Source organism: Psammomys obesus, unplaced genomic scaffold (assembly GCF_907164565.1).
Source record: "Psammomys obesus unplaced genomic scaffold, mPsaObe1.curated_primary_1811, whole genome shotgun sequence".
NCBI classification, from domain to species: Eukaryota; Metazoa; Chordata; class Mammalia; order Rodentia; family Muridae; genus Psammomys; species Psammomys obesus.
In genome coordinates, this window is record NW_026593286.1 from 9,790,594 (window position 1) to 9,813,664 (window position 23,071).

General features: G+C 40.1%; 2 protein-coding genes across 10 annotated transcripts in view; both read right to left on the reverse strand.

Moving 5' to 3' along the window:
* Nucleotides 1–9,056, reverse strand: part of Mff (mitochondrial fission factor) — a 28,428-nt gene extending 19,372 nt beyond the window's left edge. For 7 of the 9 annotated variants that reach the window (XM_055616317.1, XM_055616316.1, XM_055616314.1 and 4 more), the window contains exons 1-5: nucleotides 8,892–9,056; nucleotides 6,651–6,759; nucleotides 5,793–5,962; nucleotides 4,591–4,811; nucleotides 2,479–2,648 (exon numbers count right to left, since the gene is read on the reverse strand). In XM_055616317.1, the coding sequence (XP_055472292.1) occupies nucleotides 2,479–2,648; nucleotides 4,591–4,811; nucleotides 5,793–5,830 (429 nt within the window). In that variant the 5' untranslated portion in view covers nucleotides 5,831–5,962; nucleotides 6,651–6,759; nucleotides 8,892–9,056. Of the gene's footprint in view, nucleotides 1–2,478; nucleotides 2,649–4,590; nucleotides 4,812–5,792; nucleotides 5,963–6,650; nucleotides 6,760–8,607; nucleotides 8,843–8,891 lie in introns of those variants that run through there. The other 2 variants (XM_055616309.1, XM_055616312.1) reach the window with 2 other exon arrangements.
* Nucleotides 9,057–11,808: 2,752 nt separating this feature from the next.
* Nucleotides 11,809–23,071, reverse strand: part of Col4a3 (collagen type IV alpha 3 chain) — a 118,257-nt gene continuing 106,994 nt past the window's right edge. The window contains exons 44-52 of the mRNA XM_055616488.1: nucleotides 21,418–21,490; nucleotides 20,008–20,079; nucleotides 19,795–19,920; nucleotides 18,969–19,067; nucleotides 16,773–16,985; nucleotides 16,016–16,193; nucleotides 15,802–15,916; nucleotides 15,342–15,514; nucleotides 11,809–14,738 (exon numbers count right to left, since the gene is read on the reverse strand). Of these exons, the coding sequence (XP_055472463.1) occupies nucleotides 14,654–14,738; nucleotides 15,342–15,514; nucleotides 15,802–15,916; nucleotides 16,016–16,193; nucleotides 16,773–16,985; nucleotides 18,969–19,067; nucleotides 19,795–19,920; nucleotides 20,008–20,079; nucleotides 21,418–21,490 (1,134 nt within the window). The 3' untranslated portion in view covers nucleotides 11,809–14,653. The remainder of the gene's footprint in view (nucleotides 14,739–15,341; nucleotides 15,515–15,801; nucleotides 15,917–16,015; nucleotides 16,194–16,772; nucleotides 16,986–18,968; nucleotides 19,068–19,794; nucleotides 19,921–20,007; nucleotides 20,080–21,417; nucleotides 21,491–23,071) is intronic.

Sequence of the window (23,071 nt, forward strand, 5' to 3'; positions counted from 1 at the left end):
ACCGGAACATTTACTGAGTACCTGGGAGTCTTCATCATCAGTAAGCTCTGGGGTATATTAGAACGGCTTGTTATATACTTCAGGTCAGCTATGATCTTCTGCTTCTCATTCTCAGAGTGGTTTTTATCAATTCTATTGGGCCACCATATGGTACTGATAACCACCTGCTGCCTTGAATGACTGCTACCTTAACTTTCAGACTAACATTCCTAGCATTAGGTATTATCTTCAGCCCCCAGGGCCACTGCTTTCTCTGTGTAATTTCTGATAAGCTGGTTTAGCTGGATGTAATTTCTCTTGATACTTGAGCTCTCTGGATGCACATCTGAGCAAGACTGATGTAAGATTTAGCACCTGAGGATGACGCTTGACAGCTTATTGAACAACAAAAGTTCCCTTTCTGAAAGCATACCTTTTTTTCTTGTCTTCCAAAATTGGGTTATGGTTTACACACACCAACTGACTTTGTTTCTTCTAGATCACCTAACACTTCTAGCTACATTTGGGGTTCAGTCCTCTTCTGGTTTACTTTCCAAATGGATGGCATTTCTCTTAAGTGGGAATTGCTAATTTGAGCCAAAGCTATTATAACATGTCCTTTAGGGTCTGTTTCCTATTTGTACTTCAGTGAACTTTTTCCAAGAGCCTTTGGTAGTTTTTTGAGCTAATCTTTCAAAGAATACTGCTACTTGACTGGATATGATGGTAGGTTCCAAATCTCTAGCTTGAACACTCTTGCAGGCATCAAAATACAAAGACATAATTTCTAACCCTCCTTCACAGACTTCTTTTCATATCCTCTGAAAGAGCTCACATTGGCCCTAGCTGCTTAGGAAAGTTCCATTTTGAGAGGCAACATCAGTGTCAAAGCCTCTGTCTCCCTAGTCACATAGCCAGATCTACTCTAAGAACCTTGAGAATTGCCACAATTCTGGCACTCTGAAGTTCCAGGCTCTGTTCACATGGCTTACTGCACAGCTCTTTTTTTAATACAGGGAGAATTAACAAGCAATGTTTTTGTCTAGAGATGCCTTTCAAATATTGGTAAACATTAGGCATAATGTCTTAGGATTACTATTGCTGTAATGAAACACCATGACCAAAATCAGCTTGGGGAGGAAAGGGTTTGTTCAGCTTATGCCTCCACGTCACAGTTCATTATTAAAGGAAGTCAGGACAGGAACTGAGGCAAGGCAGGAACCTGGAGGCAGGAGCTGATGCTGAGACCATGTAGGGGTGCTGCTTACTGGCTTGCTTAGCCTGTTCTCTTAGAGAACCCAGGACTACCAGCCCAGGGATAACACCAACCATAACCATGGGCTTGCCTCATGGCCCAATCTTATAGAGCTTATGAAGGCATTTTTCTCAGTTGGGGTTCCCTCCTCTTGTGACTCTAGCCTGTGTCTATTCAATATAAAATTACCCAGGACATGTACTGAAAGAGTCTGCTGACTTCTTCCTCTGTGTATTAATGTCTTCTCCTCACCTACTCCCACTGTTATTCCAAGAGTGCAGCTGGAAAATGTCCAGAGGGCAAGGTAGTATTATTTATTTTTTTCCTGAAGTGTTTCACACATAGAATCTCAAAAATTGGTTGTGAAAAAAAAAAAAAGTACCTTGACTATTTTTGGCCACAATTAACACTCAAATATAGTGCTTTTCAATAAGCAATATGCAGGATATTCATTCTGGCACCTATGAACATAGCACCTCAATTATGTGAGCAGAAGCTAAACCTAAAATAGCAGCAAGACCCAGTACTAAGAATCATACTAACATGGTTTACATGTATGCTTACCCCTCTTTGGAAAGGACTACATGCAAATGAAAGTAGACAGTTTTAAAACATACGTCTGCATATTGTCTTCAACAATAGAAACTTCAATACCGGTCTTGAATCAATAGCATTGGCAAGACTTTAATTACACTTTTAGTACCCTGTAAGTCCATTTTACCACCAATTTTAATAAGGGACATCAATGTTACCAAATTAGTGGAGAACTTTCATCAAGTAGCAAGAACGGTAATGTCAGAAGGGTTTTTCGAGCTTTGTTTGCCAGATGACACATTATTTCTTAGTATAGAACTTCCTTTCCCAGGAACACAGTGGTCAAGCATTCCCCTAGCATGTTTAAATGCTGGTTCAATCTCCAGCACTACAGAGAACAAAAACAAACTTGAGACTCTGTTTGCGTCATTGTAGGTGTGTTAGAGCTATTCTTCCTTTAAGTCTACACAAATGGTAGCAATACTTGCTCTAGATTTTTACTTTCCCACCACAACTGTTAAATTAGGAAAACAAACAAGCAAATGAACATACAAACCCATTAACATCTCATTTGGGGAACTGTGAAATCAACTAATACCAATATCGCCATATGGAAAACGTCCATTGTCTAAGGCTAAGGTATATTTCATTGCTTAACTCTAACTTTAGCCTATATCCTTTCACACGTAAGCAGTGGTAATTCTACTTACTTCTTCATTTTGAGGAGTTGGAAGCGGCCTTTCTAAGTCCAGGAAATCTAGTGGTCTCTCGCTCAGTGTGAGCACACGTGGTGGTGTTTTCAGTGCTAGAGGTTTAAAGGGAGTGGACTGGATAAGGTCAAGATCTGCTGGTCTTGAAAATGAAACATCTTCATTATTTCCTAGGAAAAGAGGGGGAAAAAAGAGAAAGAAAATGTTCATAGTCTTCATTTGATATTTCATGAATATTTAACACCATGGTGCAGAAATCATTATGTGTGTGACCAAAACAAACATACAACTCAAGCAACCTGTCTTCAAGTATATAAAGAACTCTCATACTGAAAATTTCGAATTGGCAAAACATTTGAATAGATGCTTTAAAATGTGTTGGTTTGAATGACAAGCATCCCTTGTAGTCTTGGTCATTTGAACACTTGTTCTACAGCTGATCGCTTTTTGGGAGACATTTTGGATATGGCTGTCTTGGTGACAAAAAACTGTGGGGGGAGGCTTTAAGATAAAATGAGATAAAAAGCCTTATTCCATTCCCAGTGTTTTCTCTCTCTCTCAGCTTTAGGATTATTGTAGCAAGAGTATTTATTGTATGGATGTAACACCTGTCAATTAAACAAACAAACAAACAAAAACCAAACAAACTACGGCCTATAGGAAAGGGTAGAATAGAAGGTGGGACATCCAGCAGGCAGAAAGGATTCTGGGATAGAGCTGGGTATGGGAGATTTACCCAGGAAGATGTGAGGAGGACAAATGCATGGTACCTGAGCAGAGGTAACCAGCCACGTGGCAGAATACAGATTAGTATAAATGGGTTATTTTAAGTTATGAGCTAGCTACCTATATGGCATATGCATTTGTAAATATATTCCAAGTCTTATGAGTCATTATTCTGGAAGCTTGGGTCTGGGAGGAAAAAACACACATCCTACCATACTTGCAGTTCAAGATGTGAGGTCTTAGCTTGCTGCTCCAGCCACCATGCCTGTCCATGCCATGCCTCCCCAAAATGACAGTGATGGACTTTTTATCCCTCTGGAACCATAAGCCTAAATAAACCCTTTCTTCTATGAGTTGCCTTGGTCATGGTATCTTATCACAGTAACATAAAAATAACTAATACATAAAGTAACTGAAAACCACATACACATATGTTCAAAATTATCAATCACCAGGGAAGTTGATATAAAGCAACAAAAATTCTCTAAAATATCACTGACAGAAAAGAAATGTAGCACACCATTTGTAAAATAATTTGTCAACATTTAAAAAGTTAAATATAACATAATATAGCCATTTCACTTCTAGAGACATGAAGGTCTATATCCTCCTGAAAGTATGAACATGAATATTCAATGCTCTATGAATCTCAGAAAGAAAACAAAAATGTCCGTTATGTCAATGAATAAACCAATGAAAATGGACCCACACATTATTTAGGATAAACATTGGGATATTTTAAAGCAATTAACTGGAATGAACAGATAATACTTGCAACAATGTGGCTCTTGGGTGCACTAAGTCTGTCCAATATAAAAACAAAGTGAAAAGTGGGTTTGGTGGGGCAGCTCTCTAACTGAACAGTTCAGAAAGATGACAGGTATAAAACCTGAAGGTTCTTCAGGGCAAATTTAAGGGCAGAGTGAAGAACTCAAACTCTGCCTCTTGAATGAAAAATACTGGGAGCGTTGTTAATAGAGCTGGGTGGCTCAGAACTTTTCCAGAATGCACAGACCCTAGCTTCAAAGGTGAGGAAAAAAATAGAAAAAAAAAAATTACTCTTAGCAAAAAAAAAAATTGAGGCAAACCAGAATATACTGTAGAACTCCATTTATAGGAGATTCTAAGAAAGACAAATCTATTGTCTAGGTACAGAAAGGAGATCATAGCTGCTGAGAGCAGAGGCCTGAGAATGATGGAGAATGGGCAACAGTGAGCTTTTTGAGGTGACAACAATGTTCTGTTCTGTAGTAGACTGTGGGGGTTACACACATTCGTAAAACTTGTACAAATACCTTTTTTCAATAATATTTTGAAAAATCTAAAATGTTTATAAAAATAAAAAACAAAGATTTACTGAGATACTTTCAATCAAGTGTGAGGTACCTGTAACAACGATCCTCTCTGGGACTTGCATTATCACACTGGCATTTGGAACTCCTTCTTGAAACCCTTGTTCCAGGTCACCACTTGGTGGTGCTACTTTTAATTTTTCCGGGACCCTCATTCGCTGACTAATACCTTCAGTGTATTCCATTTCATACTGAATTCGACTAATCTCTGCCATCTCAGCAGCAGTGGGAGAAGGAAATGCTGCCCCACTCACCCTACAGAGGAAAAATTTTTAGATCAGAATAGCTGAGCGTTAGAATGTCAATCCCCTCTATGCAGCGATGTCAGAAGACAATACCTTATAGCAGAAAGAGCAAAAGAAAACCTCTCACTTGTAAGTAAAGAAAATAAAGGATCAAAGAACACAATTTCCTCAACATAAAGCTTCTGACTTAGCATCTGAAAACAAACCTCGAGGCCATCGATTAGTGCAAATTTGTAAAGTATTATACAATCACAGTACAAACGCACACACATCAGCATTCTCTGTGTGCAAGCAGACATACATGCTCCTTATAATTCAAAAATGCCTGAAATAAAATTAACAATTCCCCGTGAAAAGGCCCAGAGCATAGTTCAGAGGCAGGCTGCTTGCCTAACATGCACAAAGCTCTGCTTCAATCTCTAAACTGCAAAGAAAAAAGAAATCCCAATTAAGTAGAAGAATGTTGCCTGGACTTTACAGCAATGCAGTTGCCATCGTGCGTGAACTAAAGCCTTCCCACAAAGGAAATCACACTCCAAAGGTAAATAAGGCTAATGCTCAATTTATCAAAAGAAGTGTAGTCTCCTCAAATCACATAACGCAAATCAAAACTTCTTACTGTACACAAATGTGATGAGTGAGATCCAATGAAGGCCAAATACATAGATTGTATCAGTGAGCCCTTAATGTATGCATTCATTTTAAGGGGTTAAAAGCTCATGTTCTTAACCTATATTTAAGATCATATTTATACACATAGTTTTAAGAAGTATCAAATATCTGAGGGAAAAATAGTACAAATGCATTGAGTAACCTTCTAAATTGGAGAGGGATCCATGATTCCAGGGAGATATAGTCGAAAGAATGTTGCCCCCAAATAAAAAATGCTAAGAAAAGCATAAAAGAGCATGGTTAGCTTATGGCAAGCAGCTTTTAAGCTCCTGTCTGTCAAACCTATAATACCAGCTCAACTGAAGAGAATTTCACTGACCTTCCTACTGCCGTGTCACTGCCCGTTTTCTTACTCATTTTAATAGAGCAAATACACGTCTACAAGAGCTATTAAGTACTGCTACCCTGCAGTTGTTTACACAACAATTCCCCTACAGATCTGAACTGTTTTTGGAGGTGAACATAACAACACGGACACTGCTTTTCCAGCTGTAAAAAAGAAAGAATAAAAATCAGGATTTCAACAATTCACTTTATAAGAGAACTATGAATAAAAGTAATTATTTACTTAAAATGGCTTGATTTGAGAGACCACATTTCAAACGTTCCTACTGTCACTCTACAGTCACTACAAGTCAGAAGATGGTTTTAAGCATAGTCCCTATTTCATGACTTTGCAATTACGGTAAATGAAAGTTCTGTCATTACATAAACAAATGTGAAGTCTAGACTAGGAGAAGGATGGCTACCAGAAAACTCCTCTAACCATACTCCAATAGGATCTAAAAAATAATGAAGAAAATAGAAGGGTAAAAGTAAATGCATTTAAGGTTACCTAAAAATTTGGTGTATAAGTGATAGTTCCCTGAAAAGGAAGGCAAATTACACTAAATTTCCAGCAAAGTATAAGTTGAGAGCAATACAACACTACAGGCAATATAAATGTTTTCATCACAGAGGTCATTTTGTAAGCTAGGGTTAAGGTAATACATTTTCATCGTCTTACATACCCCAGGCCTTAGAGTAAAGTCCTTGGAGATTCTCCAATATACTAAGCCACGTGGGATTATGACTGCCAACTAGCTTCTCCCCTCCCTATATGTCTGCATTTTAAGGAAATGACATACAGATGGCTTAAAGACTAAGAAAACAGAGCCAAAGAGAAAATTTTACTTACAAATGCGAAACAACAGGCTTGCTATCTGGCACTATCTGCTTCTGGGCTTCATATTAAATCCTTAAATTGCTCTGATGCGCATGTGCTAGATTGAGAGCCACTTTTGTCCCTGAGGGAGAAGAACAGCGACTGAGAAACTAGATAATGTGATTATTAAGAGACCTGGCTGGAAACTCTTCAAATAAAAGCCATAAAGATATACAACTTTACACAAAGAAACAAAAGAATAAACAAAGAACTTCAACCTTATCACAAGTTTCAGTGTCACTGACAGGGCTCTGTGACTAGTGACCATTAAAGCACTGGTTTCCCCTCTTTCACAGGGGCTGCATGCAGATATTTACATTACGATTTATAACAGTAGCAAAATTACAGTTATGAACTAGCAACAAAAATAATTTTGTGATTGGGATTACAACAACAGGAGGAATAACTATATTAAGACTTAATACTACCAAAGCAGTTTTTAGATTTTATGTTTCAATAAAACAGATGAGGACCTCATTATTTCTCTTCCACATTAAACTACAGTATTTGGCGTAATATTCTTTGGTAACAAATAAACGTAATTTGGGGGTAAGGTTTTAATCCCACAGGTTTTGTCACTGCACTGGACACCTGTCTAACACACAGGCCCACTTTTTAGGCCATTCCCAAACAACATGAACGTTTTCAAACTTCATGGGGGCCCACACATTACACTTAATTTCTTCTTTAACTTGGCTTTACTTTTTTTTCCCCTAGAGCTGAGGACTGAACCCAGGGCCTTGCACAAGCCCTCTGCCACTGAGCTAAATCCCCAATCCCTTGGCTTTACGTTTTAAAAACAAATCTATTTTTAAGAAAATATTTAATCATTTCCTTAGAACCAGAAAACTGCTGTATGCAGTTTTGTATGAAAAACAACAACAACAACAAAAAACTATTTCAAAAATTTAGTCAAAGGGGATCAAAGGCCTTAGCATAAGAACTGATGAAAGTCTGTATCTGCTACAGGAAAACAGGCAAAACCCTGAGAGTACAAGAGCCATAGGCAAGGACTTTCAGCAAAGGACTCCAAGGGCTCAGGAAATGACAGCAAGAACTGGTAAACGGCACTGTATTAAATAAGACGTTTCTGAAGAAAATAAGAGTGGAGAGGGTCTACAGAATCTTTGTTGGGTAGACATTTGACAGGGGATTCACATCTAGAACTTATAAAGAACCAAAAATAATAATCCCATATTTATTAACAACAAAAAATTCACAACAGTAAGGAGAGTGACAGAAAAGAAAACCCTGTAAACCTAAAATGAGGCAGCCTTATCAGGCAGGAAGGGAGCCAACGCTGAGTTCCTCTCGGTGGACAGTAGCAGTTCAGTAAAAAGCGTATACAGAAACACCACTGAAGAGTTGTTTTCATTCACAAGTCCTCCAAACCAAAAGATACCCCCCCCCCCAAAAAAAAACCATTCTAATTGCATGTTCAGAATACTAAATAGGGCTAAGTCGTCCTACTTTCCCTAAAGGTTTTTCTTTGGGGAATCTCATTAGTAGCCAACGGGACTGAGGGAGAAAGGAGTGTTTCTCACCAGGGAAAAAAGGCATTCTCATTCACTGTCTCCCTGAGGGAGGCAGGCATAGCACTACTGGGCACAAGCTTTATTCTTCTGCAATTAGGAAGCGCTGCTCTTCCCAGAGAACGTGCCCTGCTCCTAAGCTAGTTGGACTGGGATGCTGGTTCAGTTTTTGGTTTTGCAATTACCAGTTTTTTGCAAACGGAGGTCGGGGGCTTTGGAGAATCAGAACCTAGCTCCGCGGGCCGGGGTTGGGGCGGCAAAGAACTAACCTGCATAGCCACCAGTGAGCAAGGACGCTTTGGCCAGCCCGGGGGCCTCTCAAAGGCCTTTCTCTAAGTACACGGATTTTACACAAAACAGTTTATTTACTTCTAAACGGGACGAGCTCAAGGTCATACCGTGAAGTGCGTGGGCCCGTGGAAAAGATGCCCGAAAAAAGCCCACATCCAAGCTCACACACAGGCTTCCTTCCGTCTCCTAACCGCGAACTAATAGGTGTCTTTGGTTTTGTCAGTAAAGTTCGGTTTTCTGTTCCACAGAACAGAATGCCGAGCTCGGAAAGGGTGAAGAGGCGAGCCCCAGGGATCTGCAGGGCAGGCCCTACTCCGCCCGGCCCTGGAGGCGAGTGTCCCTGCCCCGGCGCTAGGCCCGCAGTCCTGCTAGGGGAGACGACAGCACTCACCCCAGGCTCGCTGGAGAGTCCCCGGGGAGAGGGCCGCCGCCCGCCGGCTCCGGGGCACTCGGGCGAGCGCTCGCACAGGCCGTTGGCCGAGCGCACGGAGGCGCCCGGGCAAAGGAGCGGCGGAGCGGCCGCGGCGGGCCGGGGCAGACGCGAGAACGGCCCGGACTGGCCCCGTCCAGGAGCCGTAGCGGAAGTAGGTTCCTGGCCATGTGATTCGAGAAGGGCGGATGTTGCATTCAGGCTCTTGGGACGGCCATAAGAAGCCATTTTTGTTGTGGGCAAAGTGCTCCTCAGGTGATTCCTCTTGAGGGCTTTCCGGACCTCGCGTAAAGAACCTCCGGTTAACAAGGTAAACCAGCAACCTGTTTGAAAGCACCGCCTGAATAAATATTCTGATGTGGCCCGAGAATCTGCATTTGTAACCAAATATTGGGAGTAATTCTTCAGCACTCTAATTTTGACTTTCCCAAAACTTACAAATTAAGAATCGGAGAAAGGGGAATCCGAAGGGGTTGGAAGATAGTAGCTGTCAGAAATCTCGTTCAAGTCTAATCACCCACCTTGTGGCTCCCCTCAGGAAGAACCAGGCTGGAAAACAAGGACCAGGCACGCTCATAAAAGGATAGACCAGAAGCCAAATCAGGAAATAAGGGTGTGCGTCTCGATTTTCGTAAACAGCCTAGCAACAGTTTCCCATCCTTGGAGTCAACCAACCAGGGTTGAAGAAGTTTTTCTCTTTCAGTCCATTCATATAGTTAAGCCTGGTGATACACTCTAGAAATCCCAGTACTGGGGACTTGGGAGGTAGAACCTAGAGGATCAGAAGTTCCAGACCAGCCTCAGCTATGCAGTGAGTGGGAGGCCTGGCTACCATCTGTTTCAAACATACACATTCTTCATTTTGGTTATTCCCTACTAATAGAGTACAACATATCTATATTGGATTAAATATGTGTAATCTAAAGACAACTTCAAGTGTTTGTGGGGATGTGCATAGGTTACTTTCAAGCATTAAGCCATTTTCTATAAGAGACAGACATGTAGATTTGGATATGAGCTGTGGTTCTGGAATACATCTCTCAGTCCCTTGTGCAAAGGAAGAGTATTTACTCAAGTGAGGTGGTCTTGTATCTAAAAAAAATATTCCAAAGCCAGTCTTATAATTACACTATAATCACAATATAATCACTCCTATTATCACAATACTTAGGAGTCAGAGGTAGGAGGATGGAGTGTGTGTGTGGTCGGGGGTCGGGGAGGTTGTTTCAGGCTTGCCAGTGCTACACATTGGATCCTGTCTCAAAACAACAGCAAAACCTCACATGATAGCCCAGCAACGTTGTCCTTCAAAATAATTTGGCAAGCTTTCTGAATTGCATTTTTGCACGTTCTTTCTAATAAGGATAAGTAAAATTTCCCTTTATCCTCTTAAGGTCTCAATGTGCCCCTAATTAAATTGACATAAAACAGTGGGTGGACAGGAGGGAAGCATACAACTTTTATTTAGTAATTTTTGCTTGTATGTTGGAGTAGAAAAATGGGAGACTCAAAGAATCTCTCGGGGTCTAAAATCTATTAGACACTGGCCTCTGTAAATGTGAAAAGACACTTTTAAGTGCCTTTGTCTCACAATAATCTTTATTTCAAAGTGGCCTACTTTGAGTGGTGTGTCCTGCTACATTACAGTGACAAATATCCTTCTTTTTGGGTGGATTAAATAATATTATTCTGTCATTCCAATCAGTAGGGATTATGCTGGGTAGACCATCTGTGATCAAGACCTTTAAAAGTGAGTTTCCTACTGCTTCCATTAGCTCTCATACTTCTGAAATGTGGCAAATTGGTTTTTCTTTTGTCCCTTCTCTTCACATTCTTTTAAAATAATTTTTAAATAAAGATCCATAATTCAGTTATGATACCCTAGTCTTTTCCTGGAACTCTGATTTATCATTTATCTTCTGGCATCATGTAAGTCTATTAAACAAGACTCAAGTGTTTTCCCAGCAGGTCAGAGCACCTGATAGTATGGTACAGTCTTTAAAAGAAAAACGTATGTGGTATGAAGAGTGTTTCCCCACTCATGTGGAAAGTCTGTTCCTTCCTGTTGGGTTCCTTCCTTCATGCTGGGTCTTTCTTTTCTTTTCTTGTTGACCCAAACATTTCTGTTGATGACTTAATCTGTCATTGGCTCTTTCTACATCCTCATAGTATGTAAATCCAAACAATCTCCTACATTTAGTTTAGTTTCATTTGGATGCATGACTTCTAGCCATTTCTGATTAGGTTCTCCATTAGGACTTAAATCCTAATAAGGTTTTACATAAAAAACAAAAAACAACAACAACAACAACAACAAAACATTTCCTTTTTAAAGTTCAGACATTCTTCAGTTACTGTTTTTCAGTTTTGGCATCAAGATTCAGAACATTATAGTTTTTTTTTACTATCATAATTTGATGGTTATTTTGGGTAAGAATGAATATTAAATAGTAGGAGGTTTGATATTCTTAACTTCAAAGTTGCCTATTATTTTTAGAGTGACTTTAATTTTTATAATCCAAAATAAACTTATTTCCATTAAAAAAAAACCAAAGACCTGATAAGTTGTTCTTTCAATTTTATTTTGACAAAACAATAGAACTTTGGTTATATTTACAGAAATATTAGTACATTGTAATATATCATAATTTTGTCAGCATATAACAATATAAAATATTCAATATCTTTTAAATAAATTTCACTTGGTTATAGAGAAAAATATTAAATTAAGTTGAGTGGTAGTAAGTTACATTTGAAATATAGAAAACCTTTGTAAAATTAGCAATAAAATTCAAATTTAAACATTTTTAATACTTTTATAAATAAATTAATAATGTTTTTCTTGCAAAAACAAACAATTGACAAGTTGGTTGTTTTAGCACACTGTGAAATTCCAAAGTTGAAGCACCAAATTAAAAGCAAACATTTTGTTAATCAAGTTAAAAATGTTTAAAGATTTATTTTTATTTATGTGGCTGTGCCTGTGCTAGTGAATGCCACCTATGTGTGGGTGACCTTGGAGACCAGTTGGATCCCTCTGAGCTGGAGTGAGTTGCCCGACCTGGGTATTTGGAACTGTACTGGGGTCTTCTGCACAGAAGCCAGCATTCTTAAGCACTGAGCCATTTCTCCAGCCACATAGGAAGTTGAAATTTAACTCTATAATTTACTCATAAACACCTGGGAAGTAATATGCACGGGCTGTGTTTTAATGGTCACTCTTAGAAGTGTGGTTGAATAACTGTTGATATGGCTTTGTTGGGAATTAAGGGGTTCAGTATTACCTGTCTTTCCCCAGAAGCTAAATACTGATAAGAAGACAGAAGTCCAAAGAGGCCTATGGGCAAATGAGGGCAGCCATTTGACTTCAGCACCAGTCTGGTAGTAAAAGAGATTACCCTGAACGTCACCTGTGAGTTTTTAAAAGAGGCAAAGGTAAGAGGATGTGGCCAGTTTCTTGGGTGTTTGCCTAGTGAGTAGAGTGCACCAGAGCACGAGGAAAGCTTTCGAAACATAATTCCAGGTGGCTGAAGCAGAAAAATTGGGGTGATTTGGGGGTTAGTATGGGCTATATAATGAGATACTTCTCATGAAAGCAAAACACAGATTTCTGGTTTCCAATTACAACTTCTAATTTTGCAGGTTTAGAATGTTCTAGAATTGGCATTTATACAAGCTCCTGGATGCCGCTGCTGCTGCTTCTATTTGGGGATCCCTCTGGCCACAGAGACTAGTTTCTTCTTTTCACTGCTAGAGTGTAACTGGGACAGGAGGGTGTTTTTTTGAACAGAAAACTCAGGTGATATAGATGATTGAAATGAGATGTCGCACGTCTTAGTTCAGGTGTAAAAAGTGTCTTGGCAGCAGTCACATGAGTGGTGAAGTATGACAACCCCGGGCTCTGCTCTTGGGTTGCATCTTCCAACACCAAAGCAGTGGAGTTCATAGCACCAGCCTGAATTTAAACATCAGCACCATCAGTTCCACCTTGGTGGATCAAGAAATGTAGTCAAAGCTTTGCCTCTCAATGCCTGGCCTCTATGAGTCATCAAATAGTGCTACAACTTTAGCTTCTGTGGTGCCTAAGAGAAGTTAGAGGTTTTGAACTTACCCTGGGCATAGATCTTATTTTTAAATTCTTAAAAATTTGCGTATGTGTGTATGTGCCTGTGTGTGCAGGGGCCAGAAGTGGGCATTGAATCCACTGGTACTGGCCACTGAGAAACACCCAGTTTGGGTACTGGGAACTGAACCAGGGTTTTCTGTAAGGGCAGCAAGTGCTCTTAATGGCTGAACCAGTTCCATAGTTCTTATTTTTAAACTTTTATCAGGCCTGCTGAATTGTGAAGGAAAACAAAAACAGTGGTAAAGGAAAAACAACAATTGGAGAGAGCCACACCCATATATGAGGCTCTTTTTGTTTGGTTGGATTTGGTGCAGGGGTGGGGTGGGGGTTTGGGGGTGGGTGTCTTGCATGTATGAGATTATTTATATGCAGAATAAGTTGCCTTCTTTGAGAGTAAATCAGAAACAAGTCTCTCTCACTATGACACCATTACCCCCAGCACAGTCTATGGGCCATGGATTGGTACTGAAGAAGATACTTGTTCATCTGAATTAAATGAACTTGGGAATGTATCAATATAATTAAAAGCTGTGTACAGTAAGGTTTTCATCTATGGGTCTCTCTCCACATGGTTGGTGAGAATATATAACAAAAATGTGGTGAGTGTGTGTTTGTGTGTGTGTTTTCCAAAGGAAAAGTTGGAAAACTAACAAAGGAACCAATCTGTGAAAACATGTTATGAACTATTTGGAACAAAGAAAAATGTTTGGAATCTGGTAAACCAGCAAGGGCCTCGCCTTCTTTCCTGGGTTATTGAACTACTGATGAAATTATTTAAGATCAGTTTTTATAGAAGTGGGGATAAAGTGCACATCTAGTAAGTACTTCCTTTGTTACTTTTGAGTACATTGGAAACAATAAAGAGAACGTTCCAATGTATGCGTATAACATCCTCCTAAAAATTAGCTTCCTAAGGGTAAACGTTTAACTCGCTTTGACTCTCTTGACATAGTAAAATGAGCTCAGCGAACAAGCAAATAGACAGCGTCAGCAAAATAGAAAACGAAACTGAACTTTATATCCGTGCCTGTTAGGATGCCCTTCAGGAAGCTACCTTTGGTCCTAGCTTCGGGAATATTTAAATGAGTCCTAGAACATCATGAGCCTCATTTTCCCCGGGTTCTTTGGCCTTATACCATGTAACATTTCTGACCATCCAGTTCCTTTCTTGGTTTGCTTGGGTTCTGTATGTCCTCGTCTCCCATGGTCTCGGGAAGGTGGTGGAAGGAAAGCAAACTCCTCAGGTCAAGAGTGGGAGATGGAACACATTGTGGATCCCCGGAGCCAGGCTCTCTTAGCTTGTAGTTCAAGCTTCACACAGTCACCAATTAGTCAGTGCTTAGGGTACAAGTGGAATGTGGCTTCAGTGACATTTTGTGGAAAGCTGTTGCCTTTCCTTGGGGAACTTTGAAACCATACAAGTTTAGAGACTGACATCAGAGACTCTCTTGAATGAAATGCTTTCTTGTGTGGTGAAACTCTTCACTACGAAATCCTCACAGAGCAACTTTGTAAGGTTGGAGAAAAAGACGTGCTCAGGGTTATGATTTTGTCATGTAAGAAGGAAGAAAAAGTGGTTCTATTTTCTTTGATTTCTTCAGTGTCTTTTCTTCATGCACACCCGACAGCGGCTTATAATTTTTTCTAAGTCTCCCGCTTTCACGGTTGAGGGAATAGGTTTTCTGAAATAAACACAAATCAAAGAATTCACTGGTTGGTGGATAAAAGAGAATACTTACTTGCTTTGAGTTTTGTTAGTAACTATTGTTGGTTATTACAGAAACATCTCCATTTAATAGGAGAGCATTTATGAAAAGATAAATTTATATTCACATATATACACATATATCAATATTTTATATTTTCATTGTGTTTCATCAGAATTCATGGAACACAGGCTTTCTGAAAACCTACAGATAGAGACTATTTCTTCTTTTTAAACACTCATAAGCTTTGTAATACATTACTTTAAGACCAGCAGATCAGCTAGTGTTTTTATTCAGTACTTAACTATAAACCCATAAATGTGTTCAAATATGCTTAGGAATAACATAGTCAGATGTACATTTGGTCTTTACTGACAGACACAGTGAGAAATAAAGTCTTCTTGTTGATGTCAAGAAAACCTCTAACCTGGTAGTAAGAAGATAAACAGGATTCTGTTGGTAGGGCTGAGAGAGTTCATGTAAGTACATCCACCCATAGGCAAAAATAAAAAGCAAATATGGTGGCCTTTGAACAGTTCTCCAGTCCAGTCATCGGATTAAGGCCAACATTGCAGTTACCTGAACATTCTCTCTGGGTTCAATGAAGCCAGCCAGAAACTATAGGAGTTTGAGTAGTAGCTACATGTTCCTCGTCCATGGCATTCTATAAACGGACTGGCTCGGAATTCCTCCAAGCAGGAGCCGGGCGATGCCAGCGCTTGTCCAGCACCCTCCGAGCCTGCGCTTGTGAACTGTCACAACAAAGAGATCCCAATGAAAAACACTGCCCATTGGAGCTCAAATGCAAGTCTTCCACACTTTTGGCTTGGGTGGAGAGCAGTAATATAAAGTTAACAACAACCAAAACAAACAAACAAACAAACAAAAACCCAGAAAATACTCTCTTTTATCTAGATTTGCTAACACTTGGGGTGTCTTCTAGAAAGAGACATAGTCACAGTACATGACTCAATAGGCAATATTTGTTATTTGAAAAGTGCTAAGGTTGGTTTTGTTTTGTTTTGTTTTTTAATCTTACCATAATGAAGGAAAAACCTTTCCAGAGAGAAACCCAGCCATTGGGACAAGACGGGATAACAGTGGTTTGACTGTGAACAGCTATGGCCATTGCAGGACCTTCACAGACAGTACATCTGTAAAATGAAACCAATAGTATGACAGCTACATTCCATTCCTTACAAGTTAAGTGAGTCACTTGATCCTCTTTTAAAATGAAGGGATTGAGTTTTTACCTGCTAATATAGGGTTCAAGAGCTCTGCCACTAATTGGAGCCATGTCCATTGGCATCAGAGCTGGTGTTGACAGCCAGTATGAATAATCATTTCGTGATGCAAAATTACATACATTATTGATGTTACAGAATAAGAATGGCATTGTGGTGAATCGCTGCAGGCAGCTTCCCAGAGTACCTGATAAAACATGAAGCTGAGTATCACTTCCAGTAAATTACAGTTATTCTGACTATTATTGTTTAGAAATAGGTTAATTATCACATAACCTGTGGAGAACCTGGACAAAGATAAAATAATTATTTGCAAAATGTGGTATCGTAAAGCTTTAGGAATGATGGAAGTCAAAGCCTCAAATGGGTAGAACCAGCCCTCCCTCCCCTATCAAGAATGCTTCCCACAGCCCTTTCTAACCTGCTTGGATAGAACTTGGGACCCGATGTTGTTCAGTTGGGACAATGTCTTTGCTTCAACTATTTCCAGATATTCATAAGAGCAAATAACCAGAGGAAGCTTTAGAAAAGATTAATTTGAAGATTAAGTTAAGAACAAAAGATAGATGGTTGAGGTTAAAATTGTTGGCATTGACCAGTCTAGCTGGGTTCCCTCCAGCAATTCACACGCCATGATAGAAATTAAACCTTGGGCAGCAGGTGCTCTCTCAAATGCACCAGAAGACACTGGCAGCATTTACAGAGACTTTCAGAGGAAGCCCCCATCCTGCAAGTACGTTACACTCTGCATCATAAAGTGACTTACCAAGGTCTTGTCCATGTGCATGTTCGTTGCCTTGTACAAAAAGTAGGGAGAACCCACTATAGAGTGGCTTTGTTCCTTCAGGACATGAAGGAGTGGCCACAGTTTGACTGTGGCGTGTAAAGATGAAGCCTTGAAGTCTTGTCCCAGTGGCAGGTGTTCCCCGGTCTCCAGGTTTTCCCTTTAAACCAGGTACTCCATCCAATCCAGGTGGGCCTTTGAAAAACAAATTATACATGTTGCAACATGACCAGACTCTCAAACTTGTTTTCCAAAATAATCATTTAAATGCGTTTATGTAGCTGGTAAGCCTGAACTATGAAAGGGAATCTTAGGGCTATGATGGCTTGAATCTGAAATGCTCCTCAGAGGCTTACGGTTTGAATGCTCAGTCCTTCCTTGGCTTGTGGCACTATTTTAGAGGCTGTGGATCCTTAGGAAGGGCAGCCTGGCTGGTAGAAGATTTTACCTGCCAGGATTTTAGTTTGCTCTGTTTGCTAACCCACCAAGAGGTGAGAACTGCTTCTATTGTCACAAACTGAGCGGTTGTCACTACTGTGCCTTTCCTATTGGTGACTAACCCTTCATCCCATAAGTTGCTTCTTTTTTTTAATGTTTATCACAGCAAAAACAACTACTATGGACCTTAAACAAAAGATGGTTTCCATCTCTCCATGGCAATTATAAAACAGTTAGCTGAGCAGGGCAGAAACTGGAGGCAAGATTTCATGCACAGGTGCACTGTGCAGGACTATGCTGCTTCACTCTGGATCCAAGCTTGAATCCTTGTATCATTCTTGTGAGGCCTCTATAGCATTTGACTACTTGCTAATCAACTCCCAACACAATTTGTATTGCAATATCCTGTGTTTGCTGTCACCTCATTATAAAACCTAGCTTTGGTCATTAAACTGTATAAATTAATAGAACCATTAACAAAAAGCACATTATGAATGAAATCAAATGGTTTGTCCCCTAACGTAGATTCCCAGCAATACTAAATCAAAAGTAACCCTACGGTTAATATCACAATTAATATTACAGCACCATATTTGAAGTGTCTAACCTACTTAGGAAATCATACTTGAAAGTTATGCCTTCTTTAACAAAGTCAGTAACCTCAGGCAGTTAGACATTTCAGTATTTTCCAGAGGCATGCTTTTGAGACTTTTGCAGAAGGTAAATGTAGATCCAGGTTATCAAATTGGCATGCAGAGCTTATATTCCAAATAGAACATATTTGGAATATGTTCCAAATCCATTAAGAGGCCTTTTTACAGAACATACACCTGAGTTGTTGACTTGTATTCAAAAATAATACAGTTAAAGGGAGGCTTTCCTAAATAAGGAAGCAAAGTTGTTCTATTCATGCTAAGGTAGTATTTAAAAAAAACAAAACAAAACAAAACAAAACCAACGAGAACGAAAAAACTCAGCATGATGTATCTTTTGAGAGCTAGACCAAGCCAAGGTAGTCCCTGAAGCCCTAATTTATAAAGAAGGAACATAGCTCCTTCTCTAAACCAGAAACATGCTTGGCAGAGTCAGTAATAGCCTGGGGTCAGGGTCTTGCCCTCTCTATCCCCAACATATGGAGAAGGAATAGTGTTCTTTCTCTAAAAACAGGTATGTGCTTAGCAGAACCATAATGGCTTTAGCCAGGGCCTTAGCAGAGCTGTGGTTTAGGACCTTGAGAGTCCAACTCCACCTTGAGGGGATATGGCCATCAGTCCCAAGGCCGCCCTGCGACCAGTCCCTGATGCCCTTGAGTTAGCCTGTGTGCTCCTTGTGCAACGTTGGTTGATTGGCGTCCCTCTCTAACCCAGGTCATTGTGCTGCTGTAAGAAATTGTTAGCCAATGTAACTTCAGTAGATAACCAAAAAACAATTTGCCTGTCTGAAAATAGGGCACTAACTGTGCCTGATCAGATCTATTAGCTATTAGCCAAAGATTTATGTCTTGACTAAAAATGAAAAGTAAACCTGCCCAGAGCAGAATGGACAGCGTATTCTGGTTTGTGACTCCTTCTTCCAAATGAACAGCTGGCACCCTGCCCTTGTTCTAATCTGAACGCTGGTTAACTGGAAGGCCCAGAATACCCACTCTTTCTTGCAGTCGCATGACCACACATATACATGCGTCCCTTCTGGACACTGGCACAATACTGCTTCAACAAGGGAGGTGGGCTGGATGCTTACCTTGCTGACCCTTAGAGCCTTTGCTGCCCTTTTCACCAGCTTGCCCTGGAGTTCCTGGTTTTCCATCCTTGCCTGGTGTACCTCTTGGCCCACAGGGTCCTAGGCAAAAGGCTCTGTTATATTACATGCCATCATATTAGAATAAAAGGTGACAATGCCACCCACCCCAGTATGGGCAGGCCTTCTGCACTTTCATCAGCCAAGACTGACATCACAGGACAGCCTTTAGCTCCGAGCAAACTGTGATGTTTGCTGATTTCCCCCAAAGGCCTTAAGAAACCAAGAACAGTGATCAAGACAGTAATACCTCGCTTATCGCTCACGTGATTCAGATAAGCTTAGAGAACAAGAGTCCTATTCATAACTTTATTCCAATATGCTAAGACTATGTAAAGGGTTCAGTTCAGTTTTGAAATATTGGTAGTCTGGAGAGACTTTAAAGTCATTTTCCCCCTAACACTTGTGTACAGTTGTTAGAAGAGTCCACATTTACGGAACTAGGATGTAGTTAGGCATTCATTTAAAAATTGACCCCCATAGCTGATGTTTGTCAAATGAGATGGGTGAGATAAAATGAAACACGGCATTTTTGAGCTGTGTTTTTCCTACTTTGTACTATGTCCAGATGTTTTAACAAGGGGTCTAAGCTCTTTTGTTTTTTTTTCCCCTGTTGGTCAGGGTAAATGAGCCCAGTCCTAAAATGGCTACACAAAACATTGCAGTGTTTAGTGTTTTCTGTGGAGTTGTATTGTCTGCTTCTAAGCTTTACAGATTTTCATTGTTCACCATTTCTTAAAGATTCAGGTCAATGGTGTTAACCCCACACCTGGGAATCCTGGTGGTCCCAGTGGCCCAGGATCTCCTTTCATTCCTGGCTGTCCAGGTGCACCAGGTGGCCCTGGGCTTCCCGGGAGGGAGATGACCTTTCGTGTTCCAGGTTTTCCAGGTATGCCTATTGGCAAAAATACAACAAGAAGATGGCTTCATGAAACTGCCCTTTCTTTATACAGAACAACAACAGAGAAACAGATCTGTTTACCAGGTGGTCCTTTTGGCCCAGTTGGTCCTGGATGTCCAATTGATCCAGGAAATCCTGGATTACCCTTCTCTCCTAAGAAAGAGAAGAAGAGTAAGAAAGAAATAAAGAGGAAAAAGCCCTTTACATTTTAAAATTCACAGGGAATAAGAGTTTAATTTTTCAGTTTAGGAACCTGTGAAGTGTTTTGGGTAAGTTATGAGGTCTCACTGAGCCAATGTTCTCTTGATGAACAGTTGTCTCAGTTATCTGCATTCTTATTTTGTTGCTTCAGCTGTACAGATAGCCCAGAATTTATGCCAAGAATTCTCATATAAAATTTTGTATGTAACAAAGTGTCTAGCATTTCACTGCTGTTCATGATATTTTGTACAGATGATTAAAAAGCTACCAAGAAATAACCACTGATTTGGAGAAATACTCCATCAAATAGTATTAAAATTGTATAGACATGTGCTGGGCATGGTGGTGCATGCCTTTAATCCCAGCATTTAGGAGGCTGAGGCAGGTGGATCTTTGTGAGCTCCAGGCTAGCCTGATCTACATAGCAAGGACTACGTAGAAATGCCATGTCTCAAAACAACAACAACAATGGATTGCATAGACATTAGATCTAATTACTAAACAATACTTTAATATTAAATAGGGGGTTTAGTGATACAGGCCCGTAATCCCAGCATTTGGGAGGCAGACTGTTTCAAAAAAAAAAAAAAAACAGAGAAGAGATAAACAGAACAAAATAATTACTGCACCAAAAATTAGCTGACAATGACTCTAAAAAATTATCCATTTACTTTGAGACCTAGAAGAAAGTATGATGTTCACTTATGAGTATGAGAAGAAACCTAAATATTTTGGTGATGGGGCTTTTTTCAAATAAAGTAGTTAAATCATTATGTAAACTAAGAGTTTTATTCTGAAATCTGATTGTGTCCAATGGGGTATATTCACAGGAATTGGTTGTAAGAAACTCTTCCCTGCTTATCTCTCAATATTTAAAAAAAAAAAAAACATTAAAGGATACTTTTCTTTAGTGGTGCTTTTATATGCTTTTCTCATTGTTGATATTTTTATTCTGAGACTTGGGAAGATGGAGTCATTAACCTGATCCAGGCTGACGTGCCTGTATTCATAGGCCCCACCTCCAGTGAGAGTCCTTAAACTCAATGATTTATCCACAGCTAACTGCTCCTTAGAAGGCAGGCCTTTAAAGAAACTGAAAAAGATGTTTTAAAGCCCACCTGGTCCTCCTTTGAACCTAGAAACAGTTTTCCTTGTGTTTATACTTTTGTACTGTCATTACTGTCTCTGGTGGCCATAAAAGTTCATCGAACATGATGTGCAGTTTTACAAATGTGATTTGAGTGACACTTACCGTTTTTGGATCTAAGAGCAATGGTGTCAAAATAGTACCTTTTAAGCCTGGAAATCCAGGGAATCCCGGATCACCTCTGAGACCTGGATGACCTGGAGTGCCTGGTGCTCCCTATATTTTGAGTACAGGGGAAGGAGCAGAACCACAGACAAACTTTTAAAAGAGTAGTATCCATGACCTATTATTTTTAAGCAAAAGATATGGCTTCATATTGGATAAGAATTAGGTAAAAATGATACCTGTCAGTTCAGCATTCTGTCTACCTTTAGCTCTTACATTTCCTAGAGCTCTTCTTAGGAGCTCTTATTTAAAACTCCCTCCATCCCACCCTCCACACACAGACTCACACAGACACACAGACACACACACACACACACACACACACACACACACTCACACACACAACCATCCCATCTAATGTTAGTGTATATTGTTTGAACGTTGAATGCATTTAAATGGAACTGCCCTGTATTTTGGGTCATTTCAGGAAGAATGAACCTGTAATTGTTGCAAGGACTGTAGAGCCATTGTGTAACCCAAGTGTCATTCTGCTAAGCTTAGCGGAGTTGTAAATTACTCCTGATGAGGCTAGCAGGAGAACTACTGTCTAGAGATGGGATCTGAAAGGACAGTAGGGGAAGAGTTTGAGCCTACTCAGTAGGAGATACTCATAGTAATTGCTGTTGGATCCTTAAGACACTCAAGAACAGCCATAAGAGAAGAGAGAGAGCAGGACTTCCCAAAAGAGCCATACCTTAGATCTACTCTCATGCTGCTCCTAGGAACTGAGACAGAATGCTATTGAAAACAACAAACTAGAAATCATGAACAAGGTGCCAAGAATAATAAAGGTTGCCTTAGAGTCTGCTGCCTTGGGAGGAAAAGGACAATGGTCCAGGTGCTGGGATGAGCTGGGATGAAGTTGAGAGAGAGAGAGAGAGAGAGAGAGAGAGAGAGAGAGAGAGAAGCCATCTGGTTAGGGACTCTGTGGCTTCTGGTAACTGTCTGTTGTCTTCAGCAAAAAGCAGCAGCTAAGGAGAGTTAGATACTGGGCTCAGCCCTTGGGTGGAAAGGGAGGTATTTTATTTTATGCAAAGAGAGTTGTTAAGAGGGTCAGATAGGATATCCATCAAGAAGAATCCCCTTTCCATTGGAAATAACTAAAAAAGCACCCAAAGTTAAGAGAGGTCCTGTTTACAGCCTGGATGTTTGATCTGCCAGCATCCCTGGAAGAAATTTAGATGCAATCACCAGATCAATAGTGGCAACTTTCAAAGTACCATAGAGTACATGAGTTACAGCAGCAGATTGGTTGTGGGTGGACGATATCTCAAAAAGTAGATTCTAGAGACCAAATAACAAAAGAGATGAAAAGAGATTAACATACTTCTAATAATAGTCATGCCACAGAACCTCCATATTTACTGCTAGTGGGGGTGTTAGAGGTGGGGTGGTAGGTTGGGTGATAGAGAGTCTGTATTTTCATGTGATCTCTCCACCATGCCTTTGTGGTCACAGTGACTGCAACATAGGGCAACCAGGAGAGGTTTCAGGCTTGGTGAATGACCAAAACAAAGGCAATTTATTTAAAGGATTAATTTCAACTTGTAGAGGAAGCTTGACATACATTCTTGAATGAAGAAGTATTGTACTGATTCTTTTTTTAAGGTTTAGTTTTAAGTGTGTGTGTGT